We start from the raw sequence: 20,427 nt of genomic DNA, 5'->3' as shown, positions 1-20,427 counted from the left end.
AACAATTAATTATCCTGGGGCTCTGTGAAATGAAATTAATGTATGTCTAGTGCACAGTAGGACCTCAACCAACTGAAACTGCCATGACAGTAACAATAACTATAATAATAATAAAGATATGAATGTGTTCAGCATTACATCTGATAGATGGTGAACAAACACACAAGCACACACACGCGTGCACGCGCGCGCGCACACACACACACACACACACCCCAACCAATGTTAGGCTCCCTTTCCACTCCCCAAAATAGATTTTGGATTTGAAAAGGCAGCATTCTGACTGGCATTATCTTTCTCCAATTAATCCTGACTGATGGCTTTTTAAGACCAACCCAAAAGCTTACAGTAAAAGTAGCTGCTAAAAATATAGTGCCATCCTGAGCAGTGTTACTGGAGGTCAAGTGTCTGGGGTTAGGGAAGCAGCAGCCCCACTGCACACCACATCTGCCAGGCTGCACTTGGGACTTCATGTCAGGGACTGGAGGCAGTGTTATAAGTGAACAGACTCCCCTGGGGAGGGTGACCAGCATCATGAGTGGCTCTGAAAATTCTGTCAAGCAAGGAATAATCATGGAAACCAGGGATATTCAATCTGAGAAGAGAAATCCAAATAGGACATATTCATATTCATATTCTGTCATTTCAGGAGACAAAAACGGAATGAGAATTTTCCAACCCAGAAATGGATTTTCTTAGTATAAACTGGGCTTCCAGTCCCTGGAGGATACAAGCAGTGTCTAGGCAGACCCAATCAAAGCCCTCAAACCAGGAAGAAAGATCTTGAAGGCCTGGAGTTTTCTTCTAAATCTAGATTCTGTGATTCTATAAAAGCAGTTGTGGAAAAGTCACTTAACATATCAGTTGAAAATTATATCATATACAGAGATATTCACACATATATATGAATAAAAAAAGACTAAAATGTCAAAAGTGGTTATTTCTGGATGAAACTGGAAGTGATTTTTCCCCTTAAATTTTAAAATATTTTTAAATTTTTCTGTTAAATATAATTTGCTTTTCTTAACAAAAATAACATTTAATTTAGAAAGATATTTTTATATGAGCAGATGAAAGACATTTTTACCAGCTCAGCTTTCCAACAATAAAGGGAGAGGCACCCTATTTGCAGAAATGTATCAGCAACGGCTGGAAGAAAAAAGAGGGAGTATTGCATGCAGGGAAGGGGCTTACCTCAAAGGCCAGCCATGATTGTGTGATTTGATAACTAAATGGCTTTTAAGAAACAAGTGGGATTTTCCTATTATACACCCCTTGAAGGAGAATCTGCTCTGTCCAGAAAAGCTGTAAAAAGCATTAGGATGCTAGAGTTGAGTGTGTGTGGAGTAGACAAGTATTGTTCTTTTATTATTATTTATTTATTTTGGCTGCACCGCGTCTTAGTTGAGGCACGCGGGATCTTCGTTGCAGCATGAGGGATCTTTTAGTTGCAGCATGTGGACTTCTTAGTTGCGGCATGCATGCAGGATCTAGTTCCATGACCAGGGATTGAACCCAGGCCCTCTGCATTGGGAGCATGGAGTCTTACCCACTGGACCACCAGGGTAGTCCCAAGTGGACAAGAATTGTTCTTAAATTTGGGAATGATGGCAAGGGCGGAGATGGCAAGGGTGGAAGAAACTGTCTTTGCTATAGGGCTGTGCCTGGCCTTCTCCTGCAGAAGGTGAGAGGGTCTGAAGGAGGAACTGGAAGGCTCCCAAAGACGCTGAGAGCATAGAGAATGTGGTCACATATGTGGCCAGGTACATGAAAATGGAACACAGGGTCTGAGAACCCCATGCCAAGTCCACATGCTACCACTCAGAGTCTGTGACCTTAGGTGCCACTTCTCTGAGGCTCAATCTCTGCCTTTGTAAAATGGAGGCAGCAGCTGTTACTGCCTGCCCTACTACGTGGATGCTAAAAGGACCAGGCAAATTAATGTCTATGAAGACTTTGCAATTCATAAATGCCCATTATTTATTCCTGTTCACGATTATAACTTTTTTGAAAAATTCTCCTTTAACAACAGATAAATGGACATTCTTCTTCAGTGTTGCAGAATCAACTGGCTCATGTTTTCTGGAGGACAATTAGGTAGTCCATCTCCAGAGCCTTAAAAATGTATATTGGTACATACTTTTTACATTAGTACAAACTTCTTGGATAAAAATTTGGTGATACCTTTAACAATTTTAATTGTGTATAACAGAGGTATACCATAAACACATTTTGTTCAAATACAAATTTTAATTAGAATTATTTAAAAATTATTTAAAAATTATTATTATATAGTAATTATTATTTATTTTTATAAATAATTATAATTATTTTATTTTAGTAGTCAAATTTTTTAAGTTTTACATTTTAATACTTATGGGCACCATAATTTCCAAGTAACATGGGCTGCTCGATTGTTACGTGTACTTCTGTGATACTAAACAGTCATTCGTTTTCAGTATAGTCAGCAAAGGTGAGTGGAGGAGCCAGATTTATTTCCGTAGGTTCTGCAGTAAAGTGTTCAACTGACAGTGATGTTGTCATCAAGTTATTAAAGCTTCCTTCCTCTCTAATAGTGAGCTGACTGGGTAAAGATTTATCTCCTTCTTCTTCAATTCCTGGACTTGAGGCTAAGTTGATGATACAATTTCACTGAAGCAAACACACATACTGAAGAGTTTTGCTTTACTTGAAGAAAACACCTACTAAGTAGTAGATGTAACATTGCTACTTTCACTTACATATTTTTATTTCTAATAAATAGATTCCTTTGACTTTGGACCTAGAACTGTTGCTGTGGAGCAAGGTGACTTGCGTTTAAGGAAATAAAACTGTTTATGAATATCCATGTGATACTCAGCTTCCACTGCATACACACCAACTTCAGTATCTTCCCTGGAGTGAGAATATAGGAGAATCTTTAGAGTAGGGTTCATGGAAAGTATACTAGCACTCTCAAGGTTACTTCTATCAGGAAAAGACTCTCCAAAAGACCCCCTGAAAACCTGTTCAAGTTAAGTTAAATTTAATAAACTTACAGCATTAAAGAGAATGCCAAATTGACAAAGTCATAAACATTTCTCAGAAGGGGAAAGTCAGGGAAGGATGTTTACAGGGCTTTAGGGCCCAAACTGGGTAGTTTAAAGGAGGGTCTTGCAAAGCAGGAAACTGATCGAGATTAGGCAGAATTTATAACAATAATTTTGGATTGGCAGGCACAGTGAGGCAGCAGTCTTTAAGCAAGTGTCGATGAGTAAAATGCTAGTTTTGATAAGTAAGCTCTTTTTGTTAGTTCATAGTCTTCTAGGAGCAAGTATTTGTTGGAACAAATAGCTAAGTTATTTTTGCTTGTTCTCAGTGTGTAATGACAGGAAAGTATGCCTGGACCCAGTACTTTTTTTAATCCAGAGAGAGGAAATTAAATTGGTTTCAGTTCTCTTTATCAGGTTCCTGCAAACTATTTTTATTGTAAGCAAAAACTGGTTGTTAGTAAGTCCTACTGTGTTGGTATTATTATTGAAAAATAGTGATAAGTCTTCTTGTTATAGTTGTACTTAAACACCTAATGGCTGCCATTTCAACTTGTATATGTATGAGAAGACAGTTCCCAAATCTCTGACAGGTCAGGTAATGTCTTTGCCTGAAGAAAAATGATGAAAGCAGCCCATTCTCTGTCTTTGACCAACACATCCTGCTGCACTAAAGGGACTGTCTGAAGAAACATCTGAAAGGTATAGACAAAACACTGTATGCCTCTGATTCCAAAACCACTCACAAGCTTTACCATGTGTGTTCCATTGTCAAGGACACTCATGAAGCATTTTCTTCATTGATTTTCCATCCTATAAATACTTACTTAACCAGATTAGCTCTGTTAGACCAGAAATCTCTTGATCACGGTATTAGTTTTCTATTGCTGCTGTAACAAATTACCACGAATTTAGTAGCTTGAAACAATACAAATTTATTATTTTATAGTTTGAAGTCTGATGTTGGGCTAAAATCAAGGTGACAATAGGGAAGAATCCATTTCCTTGCCTTTTCCAGTTTCTAGAAGTTGCCTACATTCCTTGGCTCATGGCCCCTTTCCTCCATCTACAAAGCCATCTCTCTGACTGTTCTTCCATAGTCTGGTCTCCCTCTGACCCTTCTTTTCAGCTTCCTTCTTTCACTTTTAAGGACCTTCGTGATTATCTTGTACCCATCTGGATAATCCAGGATAATCTATTTTAAAATCAGTTGATTAGTAAACTTGATTCTGTCTGCACCTTTGATCCCCCTTGGCCATGTAACCTAATATATTCACTGTTTCAGGTATTAGAAATGGACATCTTTGGACTTCCCTGGTGGCACAGTGGCTAAGAATCTGCCTGCCAATGCAGGGGACAGGGGTTCGAGCCCTGGTCCGGGAAGATCCCACATGCCGCGGAGCAACTAAGTTCGTGTGCCACAACTAATGAGCCTGTGCTATAGAGCCCACGAGCCACAACTACTGAAGCCCGAGCACCTAGAGCCCATGCTCTGCAACAAGAGAAGCCACCGCAATGAGAAGTCCTCGCACCACAATGAAGAGTAGCCCCCGCTCGCCACAACTAGAGAAAGCCAGTGCACAGCAGTGAAGACCCAATGCAGCCAAAAATAAATAAGTAAATAAATATATAAATAAAGTAAATTTTAAAAAAAAGAGAGAAATGGACATCTTTGGGGGAGGGACATTATTCTACCTACCACAGTCAATAACCGAAGCAGGAGCTTGGTTGACTAGATGGACTTGTTGATGTCCAGGGCTACCACGTGATCACTGATGACGAGGTCAGGAAAGATAGGCATTTTGCTATTTGGCTAAAACCAAACACAAATATCAAATTTTGGTAGAATACCAAGGCTGAGACTGAACTTCAGTATGTTCCTAACACATTTTGACCCAGAAATCCACTTCTAGAAATTTATCCTAAAGAATTACTCACACAATGTGCAAAGTTATACAAACAAGAATATTTATTGCCACACAATTTATAAGAGAGAAAAACTGTAAGCAACTTAAATGTCTGTCCACTGGGGAATGGCTTACAAAATATACCTTTATTCTGGAATACTCTGCAACTTAAAATGAGGTAAACTTATAGACTAGGAGGATGTTCATGATCTACTCTAGTTCTTATAAAAGAGCAAGCTGTGGAACAATATGCATAGTATGATACCATTTTACCTTTTATAAATGTGTGTCTGTGTGTGTGCACACATATGTGTGTGGACTTGCAGAGAAAAAAGGCTGAAAGTGTATACACCTATTAGCAATATAAACTTCTGTATTGTTTGAATTTTTACAGTGAGCATGCATCACTTTAGTTTATCCCTTGACCCAGAAATTCTAATTCCAGGAAATTTACTAATGAAAACATCGTGGTGATGAACAGAGATTTCTCTGCAAGGATCTACACCACTGTTTATATAAGAGTGAACAATTGTTAGCACCCAAAATGAATGGGGAATTGATTAAATGAGTTGTACATTTATACTATGGAAGCGTATACAGCCATTAAAAATAAAGATAATTTACAAAACAGAAATAGACTCACAAACATAGAAAACAAACTTATGGTTACCAAAGGGGAAAGGCAGGGGAGGGATAAATTTGGAGTTTGGGATTAAAATATACACACCAGGAGGCTTCCGCAGCGTTTGAGAGTCCGCATGCCAATGCAGGGGACACGGGTTCGTGCCCCAGTCTGGAAAGATCTCACATGCCGCGGAGCGGCTGGGCCCGTGAGCCATGGCCGCTGAGCCTACGCGTCCAGAGCCTGTGCTCCGCAACGGGAGGGGCCACAACAGTGAGAGGCCCGTGTACCGCAAAAAAAAAAAAAAAAAAAGAGTATAAAATATACACACCACTATATGTAAAATAGATAAAAAACAAGGACTGTATGGCACAGGGAACTATACTCAATATGTTGTAATAAACTATAATGAAAAAGAATCTAAAAAAGAATATATATATACATATATATGTGAATCACTTTGCTGTACACGTGAAACTAATACAACATTGTAAATCAATTATATTTCAAGAAAAATTAAAATAAATAAATAAGATCACATACACACACACAGTGAAGACTGACAAATATACTACTAAATAAAAATATTATAAAACATTATGTATAACGTGTACCATTTCATTCAAATGTACACACAAATAAAAATATTATTATGCAAATATCATCAGCAGCTATCTATGTAGGGTGGAATGATGGGTGATTTTTACTTTCTTTCGATTTTTTGGAAGACAGGAAGAAGTCAGAGATGGGGCTCTAGTTCCACACTTCTCTCAGGATTGAACTTCCAAGGACAGTATGTGTATTAAGGACCCACAGTTTTGGGGTGGGATGAGAAATCCCAGAGTAGACAGCTTGTTCTGGGTTTCCTGGAGCAGTCATTTAGAGAGCCCATGCAGCACTCAGTAATCACAGATGGCCCACCAACATGCCCCCGTCTACTTGGTGCCACAGCCAACATGGTGCTACATCCAACATGGCACTGCTGCCAATGTGGCACTCTATCCAACATGGAATTCCTCTAACATGCTGCCACCACCAACATAGTGCTGCATCCAAAGGGCCCTACCACACAGTGGTACTCTATTCAACATGGTGCTACATTCAACATGACATCAGAACCAACAAGGCAACTGAGCTGTAGAGTAACTGTGGCTGAGGAAGACTCCCAGGCAGTGGAGCTTGAGGTAAGCTTCACTGGCCAGCACATCCCAGTGAGCTGACAGAGCAGAGGCAAAATCCAAGTGGGATAAATAGGTTAATGAGCAAGGACCAACCACTCCCCCTATTCAAGCTTCCTTACCCAGGATCCCAGGAAGGAGGGAAAGAGGAAAGAGGAGAAACTTGAGAGGGGGCAAATGCTGAAACACAGAGGCAGAGGTTTACACATATTTGATATGTGGTTGTTGAGTTTATACACACTACATTTCCCTTTGCCTTGGCTAGTTTTCTTGCTTTGAAAGGGGATGTCAAAATATTCAAGCTTATCAATAGCAACAGGTCCTTGGACCTTCATTCTGCAGATTTTTTCATTACCCCATAAGCCTATTACTTTGGCCTTTCTTGAATTTACCCCCTGGAGAGATGTTTTAGGGTCTCTTTGGCAGCCTTTTGCCAAATAGGTTTTTCTATAACCAACTCTCCCTTTTATAACTTAAGCTTGTTGCCCTTTGAAAGTTCTTTTACTTACTAATTAATTTGCAAGGAACACTTTTGTTTACTCATTAACAGTGATCACTGCTCTCAACATTCACTGCATATTTTTATTGTACAACACATATTTTGACCACATTAAGAAAATGATTTAAGGGAAAAAATTCCTCATATATCTTCCACTTAATATGTTAAATTTCTCCAATTCAGCTCTGAACCAACATAACCTGACTCACTGATATCAGTGTTCTAGTTTCTGCATTTAAGATGCTTTGTAAGCTTGGAATTAACATACACACTCTACTATATATAAAATAGATAACCAATAAGGACTTACTGTATAGCATGGGGAACTATACTCAATATTCTGTAATAACTTATATGGGAAAAAAATCTGAAAAAGAATGAATATATGTGTATGTATAACTAAATCACTATGTGGTACACCTAAAACTAATACAACATTGTAAATCTATTATGCTCCAATAAAATTTTTTAAAATGCTATTGTACACAACCACATCATTTGCCTTCAACATTGCCATTTCTGTTGACTGCATGGTATTTCATTATGTTGATAAATTAGCTTCTCTTGAGCCATTTCCCAAGTGTAACAGTTTAGGTAGATTGCTCCTTTAAAAAGTGTTCTGGGGTGATCTCAATATAGGAACTTAAACAAAGTCACAAAATGATTACAGATCTTCAAACAAAAAAGTTCTGAAGAGAAAATCAAATTTTGGCTAACTATTAAAAGAATTAAAAGATATCTCTTGTCAATTTTAATGTCAAGAAAACATGAAAACCAGTGTGTGTGAGCACTAAGCATAAATAATAAAAAGTTAACAGTATATTCATGAAAACCTATGAATAAGTTAAAAAAAGGTATTATTATTATTATTAATTACTCATTAAAAGGTCATAGTCCCTCCCTTTTCTGGCCGAGGGATTTACCTCCAAGTCCTTCTGAATCTGGTAGAGTGAAGAGGCAATATCACTTCACCAGCTCCACTATGACCAAGATGTGTGTGTGGTCTTCAAACCAGGATCTGATTCTACTGGGGCATGAGAAGGCCTTCTTAGGGCTTTGATACATGTTTCCAGTTCTTCATTGCCCATAAATTTTCTAACATTGGTTGGCCCAAGTCTAGGCCTGGATCACCAATAGCCCTCTGTCCCTTTATAAGAAAAAGGCATTACCCTTCTATACTCTTGGAGAGGGCTTGCTGTCTCTCCCTGTCTTGGGCTCATTTCTGTTAAGGGTAAAGTTAAATTAAGACCAGGGCATTCTGCCCCAAGTTTTGAATTCGGATAAATGATAGAGGCAGTGGGAGTATTGACAATTTTTATTCAATAATTTTGCCTCTTCTATCCCCTGACTATTGCCCAAGAATGCCTAGCTCTTGTTAGATAATCACTTGAGAGCAGAACAAAAAAGGCAAGAGTATCAGCCATAAAAAAGAATGAAATAAAGCCATTTGCAGAAACATGGATGGACCTAGAGATTATCATACTAAGTGAAGTAAGTCAGAAAGAGAAAGATAAATATCATATGACATCACTTACATGTGAAATCTAAAATATGATACAGGGACTTCCCTTGCGGTCCAGTGGTTAAGACTCCAAGTTTCCAATGCAGGGGGCACAGGTTCAATCCCTGGTCGGGGAACTAGGATCACACATGCCACGTGGCTTGGCCAAAAAAAAAAGATACAAGTGAACTTATTTACAAAACAGAAAGAGACTCACAGACATAGAAAACCAACTTATGGTTACCAAAGGGGAAAGGAGGGTGACGGAGGGATAAAATGGGAGATTGGGATTGACATATACACACTACTATATATAAAATAACCAACAAGGACCTTCTGCACAGCACAGGGAACTATATTCAATATTTTGTAATAACCTGTAAGGGAAAAGAATCTGAAAAGGAATATATATATGTAAAACAGAATCACTGTGTTGTACACCTGAAATTAACAAGATTTTGTAGATAAACTATACTTCAATTTTTAAAAAGCTAGAAAGAAATATAAGAAATAAGAAAGAAATTCTGTCCTGAATGCCAAAAATGTCTTTCTATATGTATACAATGTAAGCAGGTCTTTAAATGATCATTCTCGGAAAGAAAAAAGTATGGACTATTGACAGTGATTCTTTTAAATATACCTGGAACGTTTTCATGGGACTACTAAATCTTTCCAGATATCTGGGATAAAACTTTTATTTTAGATTTGTTGTGCATTACTTGATTAGGTAGTTAAAATCATTTTTATCAAATCATATCATGATTGGTTTCCCTGGTGGCACAGTGGTTGAGAATCCACCTGCCAATGCAGGGCACACGGGTTTGAGCTCTGGTCTGGGAAGATCCCATATGCCATGGAGCAACTAAGCCCGTGTGCCACAGCTACTGAGCCTGCGCTCTGGAGCCCGCGAGCCACAACTACTGAGCCCGCGAGCCACAACTACTGAAGCCCGTTCGCCTAGATCCCGTGCTCTGCAACAAGAGAAGCCACCTCAATGAGAAGCCCGAGCACCGTGGCGAAAGTAGCACCCGTTCGCCGCAACTAGAGAAAGCCCCCGCGCAGCAATGAAGACCCAAAACGCAGCCAAAAAAAAAAAAAAAATCATATCATTAAGTATTTGTTATAATGGTAAATCCTTATTGTTTTAAAAATTGGTTTTGGGGCTTCCCTGGTGGCGCAGTGGTTGAGAGTCCGCCTGCCGATGCAGGGGACGCGGGTTCGTGCCCCGGTCCGGGAAGATCCCACATGCCGCAAAGCGGCTGGGCCCGTGAGCCATGGCCACTGAGCCTGCGCGTCCGGAGCCTGTGCTCCGCAACGGGAGAGGCCACAACAGTGAGAGGCCCGCGTACCGCAAAAAAAAAAAAAAAAAAAAAAAAAATTGGTTTTGTTCCGGCCACGTCATGTAGCTTGCGGGATCTTATTTCCCTGACCAGGGACTGAACCCTGGCCACGGCAGTGAAAGCACCGAGTGCTACCACTGGACAGCAAGGGAACTCCCTAAAAATTGTTAAATATTGTCTACTTTCTATCGACCAAAAAAAAAAAATGAAATTACGTGCTAGTTTAATTAGTGTTTAGCAGTAAATACTTTTCTCTTTCATTAAATAGGAAAAGATTGCCTATAATGGAGTTATTTACTGTTTTTATACTTGATTTTTATTAATTTTTTTAAAAAGCTAAACACTAGAATTTGAATCACATCCACATACACATATGTACTCTTTACCCAGGGAAACCATGCATTCATTCATCATACTCCTTGTTTTACAAGTAATGTATAATTTTAGCTACACATTACATTGCATTATTAGAAATTAGTAAGAAACAATATATTGATGTATTATCTTATTTTTAGTAAGATTATAAAATGGATAACTTAATTATATTAGATCTATATCACTTTATTTTATTTATTTATTTATTTATTTTTGGCTGCATTGGGTCTTCGGTGCTGCACGGGGGCTTTCTCTAGTTGCGGCGAGCAGGGGCTACTCTTCGTTGTGGTGCATGGGCTTCTCATTGCGGTGGCTTCTCTTGTTGTGGAGCACAGACTCTAGGCGCGTGGGCTTCAGTAGTTGTGGCACACGGGCTTAGTTGCTCCGTGGCATGGAGGATCTTCCTGGACCAGGGCTGAAACCCGTGTCCCCTGCATTGGCAGGCACATTCTTAACCACTGTGCCACCAGGGAAGCCCACTGCGCCATCAGGGAAGCCCACTGCACCACCAGGGAAGCCCAAGAACTATATCACTTTAAACTAGATAGATTTTAATAATCTGATTTATAAGATTTATTTATTTCCTAGTGGTTACTGTCATGTTCCTTGAAATAGGTATTAACACATTTATTTGATGTAAAAAATAAACAGATGTTTTCTGACAATAGGTAAATCTGATCTGATTTAATGACAGAGAAGATTGGTGTTAGCAACTGGATTATATAGCTGACATTTTCTATCTTGTAAATGAACTAAAGTTGCAGTTCCAAGGTTATGAAGAAAATACATTTATAGCATGTGCTGTATTTAGGTGTATAGTTCAGTGGCATTAAGTACATTCACATTGTTGTGCAACCATCACCACTATCCATCTCCAGAACTTTTTCATCATCTCAAACTGAAACTGTGCACCCATTAAACAGTAACTTCCACTCACCTCTCCCCCAGGCCCTGGTAACCACAATTTTACTTAAAAAAAAAAAAATTATTGAAGTATAGTTGATTTACAATGTTATGTTTAATTTCTGCTGTACAGCAAAGTGACTCAGTTATATATATATATATTTTTTTTCTTTTCTTTTTCATACTCTTTTCTACTATGGTTTCTCACAGGATATTGAATATAGTTCCCTGTGCTATACAGTAGGACCTTGTTGTTTACCCATCCTATATACAATAGTTTGCATCTACTAATCCCAAACTCCCAGCCCTTCCCTCCCACCCACCTTGGCAACCACAAGTCTGTTCTCTATATCTGTGAGTCTGTTTTTGTTTTGTAGATGTGTTCATTTGTGTTGTATTTTAGATTCCATGTACAAGTGATATCATATGGTATTTGTCTTTCTCTTTCTGACATACTTCGCTTAGTATGATAATCTCTAAGTCATCCATGTTGCTGCAAATGGCATTATTTCATTCTTTTTAATGACTAATATTCCATTGTGTATATATACCACATCTTCTTTATCTAGTTATCTGTCAATGGACATTTAGGTTGTTTCCATGTCTTGGCTATTGTAAAACCACTATTCTACTTTTTTCTCTATGAATTTGTCTATTAAAGGTACCTCATATAAGTGCAATCATATAATATTTGTCATTTTGTGTCTAATTTCACTTAGCATAATATGTTCACGGTTCATCCATTTGTAGCATTATCAGAACTTCATTCCTTTTTATAGCTGATTAATATCCCAACCATATTTTGTTTATTTATTCATCCATTCATAGATATTTGGGTTGTTTCCACTTTTTGGCTAGTGTGAATAATGCTGCTATGAACATTGGTGTACAAATATCTGTTTGATTTCCTGCTTTCAATTCTTTTGGGTATGTACCCAGAAGTGAAATTGCTGAATTATTTGGTAATTCTATGTCTAATTTTTTGAGGAAGCTAATTTGTTGGGTTTTTTTTCAGTATAGCACATGCTATAAATGTATTTATCATGACTCTGGGTTACAGTTCAGACACAGAGCAGGAGAGCTTCCTGAAGGGAAACAAAGCAGATGCCAGGGCAAAGATAAAGGAACTTTTGCAAGTAGCTGACCTGCAATTCTCTGAGAAAGTAAAGGAAGAAAATGAGTTTACAGTCAGTGTTCAAGGTTAGAAGATGATCCACCACACAATTTTAAAGGAGCACTAGTGCTATGATGAAGCCAAGCATTGAGCATGGTATGGAATTTCAGAAGCTCTATGTCCTGTGATTAGAACCCACAGGCAGCTAGTGAGATAAGTACCTTGGGTCCAGAAGGGGAATTTGGGCGATGCACCACAGCACCCCCTTGTGCTGACCAATCCACCTGCTCCATACAGTAGGTCCGTGCGGTAAGTGCCAACCTCTGAGTTCTGATGAAAATCCCATAGAATCAAGTTTCAACAAACATTATCTCTGTTCCTCCTCTGAATCTGTTCATACTGATCCTGTCTCCCAGAGACCTGTTAGCTACTGGAGGGGTTGGAACTGTGTCTCACACTTCTTCCATAAGCAGCATGGTGTGATGCTAATGCTTGGACTTGGGTGACAGGTGGCCATGCAGTTGAGTCCAGGTCTGCCTCTTTCAGTGGATCTTGGGCAAAGGTATTGGTCCTTCCCAGCATTGATTTGCTTCTCTGTAAAATGGCTTCACCGGGCTGCTGGGAAGATGAAGTAAGATGATGACTATACCCCATTTCTATTAACCAGTTGTAGAGCTTTCTGCATTTCTTTAATTAAAATAATTGTGCTCACTTTTCTTCTTAGAGTTAAGTGCTATACCACTTGGCCTCTATTATCTTTGCAACCTATGATGAAGCTGATAGTCTAAGAGCATCTCCTACTGTTAGCCCCAGCCTCCGTAGACCAGTCACCACTGTTTTTCCTTGATGCTGGTGTCTCTCTCACCAGTGCATTTTTTTTTTTTTTTTTTTTGGCCACTCTGCGAGACATATCCGATTTTTAGTTCCCTGACCAGGGATCATACCCACACCCCCTGCATTGGAAGCACAGAGTCTTAACCACTGGACCACCAGGGAAGCCCCTCGCCAGTGCATTCTTTTCTTTTTAAAAAAAAATTAATTAATTGATTGATTGATTAATTTGGTTGTGCTGGGTCTTAGTTGCGGCAGGTGGGCTCCTTAGTTGCAGCTCACCGGTTCCTTAGTTGTGGCATGAGAACTCTTAGCTGCGGCATGTATGTGGGATCTAGTTCCCTGACCAGGCATTGAATCCGGGCCCCCTGCATTGGGAGTGCGGAGTCTTAACCACTGAGCCACCAGGGAAGTCCCTACTAGTGCATTCTTGACTGCTTTGATAAAAGGAGTGTCCTCTGGGCTCTCCCATGGAACAGAGTTAATGCAGAGAGGGGCTGAGAGAATAGTCAATGGATTAGACACAAGTGGATTCAGCACAAGAAGGAAGTGAACCCCATGTGATACGGGGAGAATGGGTACAAATCCCACAGAAAAGACTCCTGACTAGAACAGAAAAGTACCTCCTTCTAGGACTTACCTGTGGGCTGAGCTGACCTCAGAGTAGCATCAACACAATTTTATGTTGTCTTTAAGTGGCTGGTAGAAGTATCCAAGGATCATAACCAGTCTCAGACTAAGACTCCATTGTAAAAATCAGAATTTTTTTGCCACACTGCACAGCTTGTGGGACCTTAGTTCCCCAACCAGGGATTGAACTTGGGTCCACGGCAGTTAAAGCCCAAGTCTTTTTTTTGGCTGTGTTGGGTTTTGGTTACTGCGTGCAGGCTTTCTCTTGTTGCGGCGAGCGGGGGCTTCTCTTGTTGTGGAGAATGGACTCTAGGAGCACAGGCTCAGTAATTGTGGCGCGCAGGCGTAGTTGCTCCGTGGCATGTGGGATCTTCCCGGACCAGGGATCAAACCTGTGTTCCCTGCATTGGCAGATGGATTCTTAACCACTGCACCACCAGGGAAGTCCCAAGCCCAAGTCTTAACCACTGGACAGCCAGGGAATTCCCCTTGAGCTTATATTTTTTTATGAGGTCAATTTATCAACTGTCTTAAGTTCAATACTCAAGGAGGAAAGCAACACATAACTAAATCACAACTGCCACTTGAAGTTGATGAACTGAAAGGAAGCAACTCAGAGAGATCCTGCGATTTCTTTTTACTTGGACCATTCAGCCCCTAAACACACAGCCCTGAAGTAAAAGGTCCAGCTCAGAACCTTCTCACACCATGTGCTCTCTTCATGCCCAGTAAGCTGTTCCCAGGACCCGTTTCTAGCGCCAAAATGCCAGCTGTCCTTGCCTGTTCTAATTCTGCTCCTTGAGCTCCACCTCCTGTGCGATGCTGAATACTTGTCTGACATCACTGCCTGCAGGCTAGACTTCTTTCCCTCTAGTGGATTCTGTGGGGCTCTATCCCATCCCCTCTTCAGAGCTGACGCACCCATCCCTCAGCTGCTGTATTAATTGTTGACAGTTCATAGCTGCACTTCTCACTGGAAACTGCCCTCAGCTACAGGGAACTGGCCATGCAGGCTATGCCCCGTTCCAGGGGCCAGCCCATAGCCAATGGTGGGCTGATGTGGAGATAAAAAAGCCAGCTCCTCATCTCACAACTTGAGTCAACTTCGGGGGCTACCCCAGCTCCAGATCTGCTTGTAGGGTGATCTGAGGTCTCATTTCCAACCTTGGTTGGCTTCTCCTCCTGCCCAGTTCTGTCTCCTTTGCCCCTTACAGTTGTGTCTACTGAGCATGTTCTCTAACAGACTTGCTGTACAAGTTTGTGGAACAAACTCTCTGCAGCTCAGAGTCTGTTTCAAGGGCAGCCAACCTAAGACATCCTCCTACTCGGAGTCAGGTCTATGCTTGCTGTGGAATCACAGGAAACAATCAAACCCATCAGGGGGTGGGGAGGCCTGTGTTCAGCAAGGCCTGTGTCCATCACTAATAGAATGATCTTGGGAATGTTCCTTGACCGCTTGGGGTCCCAGTTAGAACATGAGGAAAGAAGACAGTCTGTCTCTGATAGTCACAGAGATGGTGGAAAGTCCAATCCTACCATACATAAATATATATAGACTAATATAGTATATAGTGTATAGATACAGACACAGCTATAACTATCTATTTATATAAAATATATAAACATATAGGTATATCACAGAATATGTAAGCCAGGTTTCTCATTGCAAAGAAGGGAGTAACAAATATGGAAATGAAGAAAACTGGAAGAACTCTGCGGTATTGGATTAGAACTAGCGGATTCAGTGTGAACTACTCATGAATGTTAATATAGGTATATACATATATAATATACAAATATACACATACAGGGCTTCCCTGGTGGCGCAGTGGTTGAGAGTCCGCCTGCCGATGCAGGGGACACGGGTTCGTGCCCCGGTCGGGGAAGATCCCACATGCCGCGGAGTGGCTGGGCCCGTGAGCCACAGCCGCTGAGCCTGCGCGTCCGGAGCCTGTGCTCCACAACGGGAGAGGCCACAACAATGAGAGGCCCGCGTACCGGAAAAAAAAAAAGAAAAGAAAAGAAAACAAATATACACATACAATGACATAAATAATAAATAGATATAAATGTGTATGTGTGTGTATATAGGGGATTTACTTATGTATGTATCTATTTATTTATTTATTTATATTCAAATATACCCTAGCTCTGTGCACTGAGAGGGCTTTGGAGCAGTAACATCCCCAATAGCAATGTACCAAGAACCAAAATATTGACTCCACTGAAAGAACCAGAACTCCTTGGCTGTGACAAGAACAATTATGAAATGAGCTTGAATAATTTATGCCAGAAAGCAAGGCAGTGGTCAAAAATTATATAGTTCTTATCAAAAGGACACATAAGACAGTTGAAGAGGTTTTCACCAGTAAAATATCGGACAATATGAGATTAATTAAAAAATGATCTCCTCAATTTGACTTATAAATTTAACACAATCACTATCAAAATCCAGCAGACCTTTCTGGAAAAATTGACAAGCTGATCTTAAAATTTATATGGATGGGCTTCCCTGGTGGCGCAGTGGTTGGGAGTCCGCCTGGGGAGTCCGCCTGCCGATGCAGGGGACAAGGGTTCGTGCTCCGGTCCGGGAAGATCCCACATGCCACGGAGCGGCTGGGCCCGTGAGCCATGGCCGATGAGCCTGTGAGTCCGGAGCCTGCGCTCCACAACCGGAGAGGCCACAACAGTGAGAGGCCCGCGTACCGCAAAAAAAAAAAAAAAATTATATGGAAATGCAAAGGACCCAGGATAGCCAAAACAATTTTTACAAAGAAGAAAAGAGTTGGAGGACTCACACATTTCAATTTAAAACTTACTATAAGGGAGAAATTGGCAAACTTTCCTGTAAAGAGCTCAATAGTAAATATATTAGGCTTTGTGGACCACATGGTCTCTATCACAACTATTCAACTCTTTTTAGTATATTCATAGTGTGGTGCAATCTTCACCACAATCTAATATTAGGCCATTTTGTTACCCTCTTAAAAACTCTGAACTTATTAGCAGTTGCTCCCCATTTCCTCATTCTATCTCCCCCAGCCACAGGCAACCACCACTCTACTTTCTGTCTCTAGAGACTTGCCTATTCTGGCCACTTTACATAAATGAAATCACACAATATGTGGTGTTTGGTGACTGACTTCTTTCATTTAGCATGTTTTTAAGGTTAATCTATTATTGTAGCACGTATCAGTATTGCATTCCTTTTTATAGAGGAATAACATTTAATTGATGGGTATACCACAATTGTTCATCCATTCTTCAGCTGATGGAAATTTGGATTGTTTCCACTTTTTGGCTATTATGAATAGTGTTATTATGACCCAAATAAAAGCTTTTGTGTAGACATACATATACATTCCTCTTGGTATATACCTAGGAGTGGAATTGCTGGGTCAAATAGTAGCTCTACGTTTAACCTTTTGAGTAGTTGCCAGACTGTTTTCCAAAGTGGCTCTACCATTTTATCTTCCCTCAGCAGTGTATAAGGGTTTCAATTTCTCCACATTCTAAACAACAGTTATTATCTGTCTTTTTTATTACAGCCGCCCCAGGGGGTATGAAGTAGTATCTCATTTGGTTTTGATTTCCATTTCCATAATGACTAATGATGCTGAGTGTCTTTTCATGTGCTTATTAGCCACTTTAATATCTTCTTTGTAGAAATGTCTATTCAAGTCCTTTGTCCATTTTTAACGGGTTATCTTTCATTATTAAGTTGTAAGAGTTTATATAGTCTAGATACATGTCCATTATCAGATATATGATTTGCAAATATTTTCTCCTATATGTGGGTTCAGTTTCTTGGTGGTGTCCTTTGAAGCACAAAAGTTATAAATTTTGATGAAGTCCAGTTTTTTTTTTCTTTTACTTGTACTTTTGGTACCATATCTAAGAAAACATTGACAAATTCATGGTCATGAAGATTTACACCTATGTTTTCATCTAAGAGTTTTACAGTTTTATGTAGGTCTTTGGTCCATTCTGAGTTAATTTCGTGAGATAGTAGTTCAAATTCATTCTTTCTTTTTTTTTTTTTGCATTAAAATTTTTCCTTACTGAAATAGAGTTGATTTATAACGTTGTGTTAGTTTCAGATGTACAGCAAAGTGATTCACTTATACATATACATAAATATATATATTCTTTTTTTACGTTATTTTGTCCATTATAGGTTATTACAAGACATTGAGTATAGTTCCCTGTGCTATACAGTAGGTCTTTGTTGGTTATCTATTTTATATATAGTAGTTTGTACATTTTAATCTGAAATGCCTCATTTATCCCTCACCCCTCTTTTCCCTTTGGTAACTGTGTTTGTTTTCTATGTCTGTGAGTCTATTTCTATTTTGTAAATAAGTTCATTTGTATTATTTTTTTTAGATTCCATGTATAAGCGATATCATATGATATTTATCTTTGTCTGGCTTACTTCACTTAGTATAACAAATTCATTCTTTTGCATGTGGATATGCAGTTGTCCCATTATCGACTGCCAGAATTAATGGTATATCATCCTTTTTGTGGCCCCATTTCCAAAGTTCCTTGATTTTTTTTTTGCATCAAAAATTCAGTCAAATTGTAAAGCAATTATACCCCAATAAAGATGTTAAAAAAAAAATTCAGTCAAGGGCTTCTCTGGTGGCGCAGTGGTTAAGAATCTGCCTACCAATGCAGGGGACATGGGTTCAAGCCCTTGTCCGGGAAGATCCCACATGCTGCAGAGCAACTAAGCCTGTGTGCCACAACTACTGAGCCTGCGCTCTAGAGCCTGCAAACTACAACCATTGAAGCCAGTGTGCCTAGAGCCCGTGCTCCGCAACAAGAGAAGCCACCGCAATGAGAAGCCTGTGCACACAATGAAGAGTAGCCCCTGCTCTCCGCAATTAGAGAGAAGCCCACGTGTAGCAACGAAGACCCAATGCAGCCAAAAAGAAAAAAAAAAAAATCTGTCAAAGCTGAATTTACTCATTTTAAGTCTCAACATGATACCACAAAATTTCCACCAATTGTACAAAATGTCCCCTTGGGCCAGTTTTAAATTAGGCTCATGCAACAGAACGTGCATTTCATTTGAAAGCTTTAGTGCAGGTGTGCCCAAGCCATCAAATCCAATTAAACAGGACCAAATGCCTTAATAGCTGAAGACTTAGTTTTTCAGCAGGCTGTCTCTAGAGAGGTTCCAAGCATATAAAATAGTGAAATCCCAAGAAACCATTTTTTTTAGACCAGCCAAGAAAGATTGGTACTAAGTAATTTGGAAGGGTGTCAAGGGTGATTCAATTTATTACAGCACTGATTCTGAGGAGAGAGTGCCAAGTGCACTTGCCCTTGAAGGATAAGTTGTACTCTGATCTCTGGCAATGAACGGCAGGGTCTTTGGTTGATGGGAGAAGGTGGACAATAGTTCTAAAGTAGAAGAGAGTGGTATACATGGATGGTAAGGTGTAGAGGGCAGCTGGAGTTAAAAAGGCATGCTGGGACAGATGTGGGCTGGGTGGGGGAAGAGAACTCAAATGCCTGGCTGAAGAAATATGAAATGTTGTTAAGAAAAATCACTTGGAAAAAAGGCAAGAAGGTAGGTGGCATGTACTTTCAATGCATTACTGGGGATGGATGGTGGTCTCATCTAAGAGTTAATTCATTACCTAACCTAAGGGAATGTAGCATTGTTATTACTATCAAGTATAGGCTTAGACTCTGAAGTTATATGCTAGATATTATCCAGTAGAAAAGATAACCCCAAAGGGAACAGTTTGAATGCCCTCCTGGATATGAACCAGTTTTATATCTAATCTAACGTTTTAATTCTAACATTCCTTTTTTACTCCTAGTTTTCTTTTATAAATGTCTATGAATACCCAGTTCCTCAACATGCTCTTATAACCAGCTTTAACTTACTGGCTCCCTTATTAATAAGTTAATAAATCTTGACATATGTTCATTCTGTGTTTGTATGAATCATGTTTTCAACATTTTAAAAAAATTTACTTTGCCAGCATTCAATTGTGATGCCCCAAACTATCAAGGGTTGTTAAGCATCCTTTGAGAAAAAAAGCAGCCCTCACTCCACCAAGGAGCCCAACTCTAAATCGTCATTGGGTTCCTCATTCTTCATGAATTTGTAAAGGAGTAAAAGAATTTTAAAGCTGTGAAAATGTATTCCAAGGGAATGGGAGGCTCATTCCTGATGGCTGTGTTATTACACCACCCTAGACAGTACAAACCCTAGGAAGCCAGACATTCTCACATGAGCACGTATTTAAGAATGATTTCAGGGCTTCCCTGGTGGCGCAGTGGTTGAGAGTCCGCCTGCCGATGCAGGGGACACAGGTTCGTGCTCCGGTCCGGGAAGATCCCACGTGCCGCGGAGCGGCTGGGCCCGTGAGCCATGGCCGATGAGCCTGGCTGCAGAGCCTGTGCTCCGCAACGGGAGAGGCCACAACAGTGAGAGGCCCGCGTACCGCAAAAAAAAAAAAAAAAAAAAAAAAAAAG

General features: G+C 39.9%; 1 protein-coding gene and 1 long non-coding RNA gene across 4 annotated transcripts in view; one reads left to right on the top strand and one right to left on the bottom strand.

Annotated features, from left to right (window-relative positions):
• Positions 1-4,506, top strand: part of KIF9 (kinesin family member 9) — a 55,683-nt gene extending 51,177 nt beyond the window's left edge. The window contains exon 23 of the mRNA XM_073787868.1: positions 4,315-4,506. Within this exon, the coding sequence (XP_073643969.1) occupies positions 4,315-4,362 (48 nt within the window). The 3' untranslated portion in view covers positions 4,363-4,506. The remainder of the gene's footprint in view (positions 1-4,314) is intronic.
• Positions 2,346-20,427, bottom strand: part of LOC117313913 (uncharacterized) — a 47,407-nt gene continuing 29,325 nt past the window's right edge. Inside the window, exons 2-5 of one of the 3 annotated variants that reach the window (XR_004528526.2) lie at positions 12,690-13,086; positions 5,664-8,896; positions 4,729-4,842; positions 2,346-2,895 (exon numbers count right to left, since the gene is read on the bottom strand). This is a non-coding gene — a long non-coding RNA (uncharacterized lncRNA). Of the gene's footprint in view, positions 2,896-4,728; positions 4,843-4,866; positions 8,897-12,689; positions 13,087-20,427 lie in introns of those variants that run through there. The other 2 variants (XR_012323994.1, XR_012323995.1) reach the window with 2 other exon arrangements.

The sequence above is a fragment of the Tursiops truncatus genome, chromosome 10, assembly GCF_011762595.2.
Source record: "Tursiops truncatus isolate mTurTru1 chromosome 10, mTurTru1.mat.Y, whole genome shotgun sequence".
NCBI lineage: Eukaryota > Metazoa > Chordata > Mammalia > Artiodactyla > Delphinidae > Tursiops > Tursiops truncatus.
The sequence above is the reverse complement of the archived record's forward strand: the minus strand, read 5'-3'. Positions and strand labels throughout refer to the sequence as shown.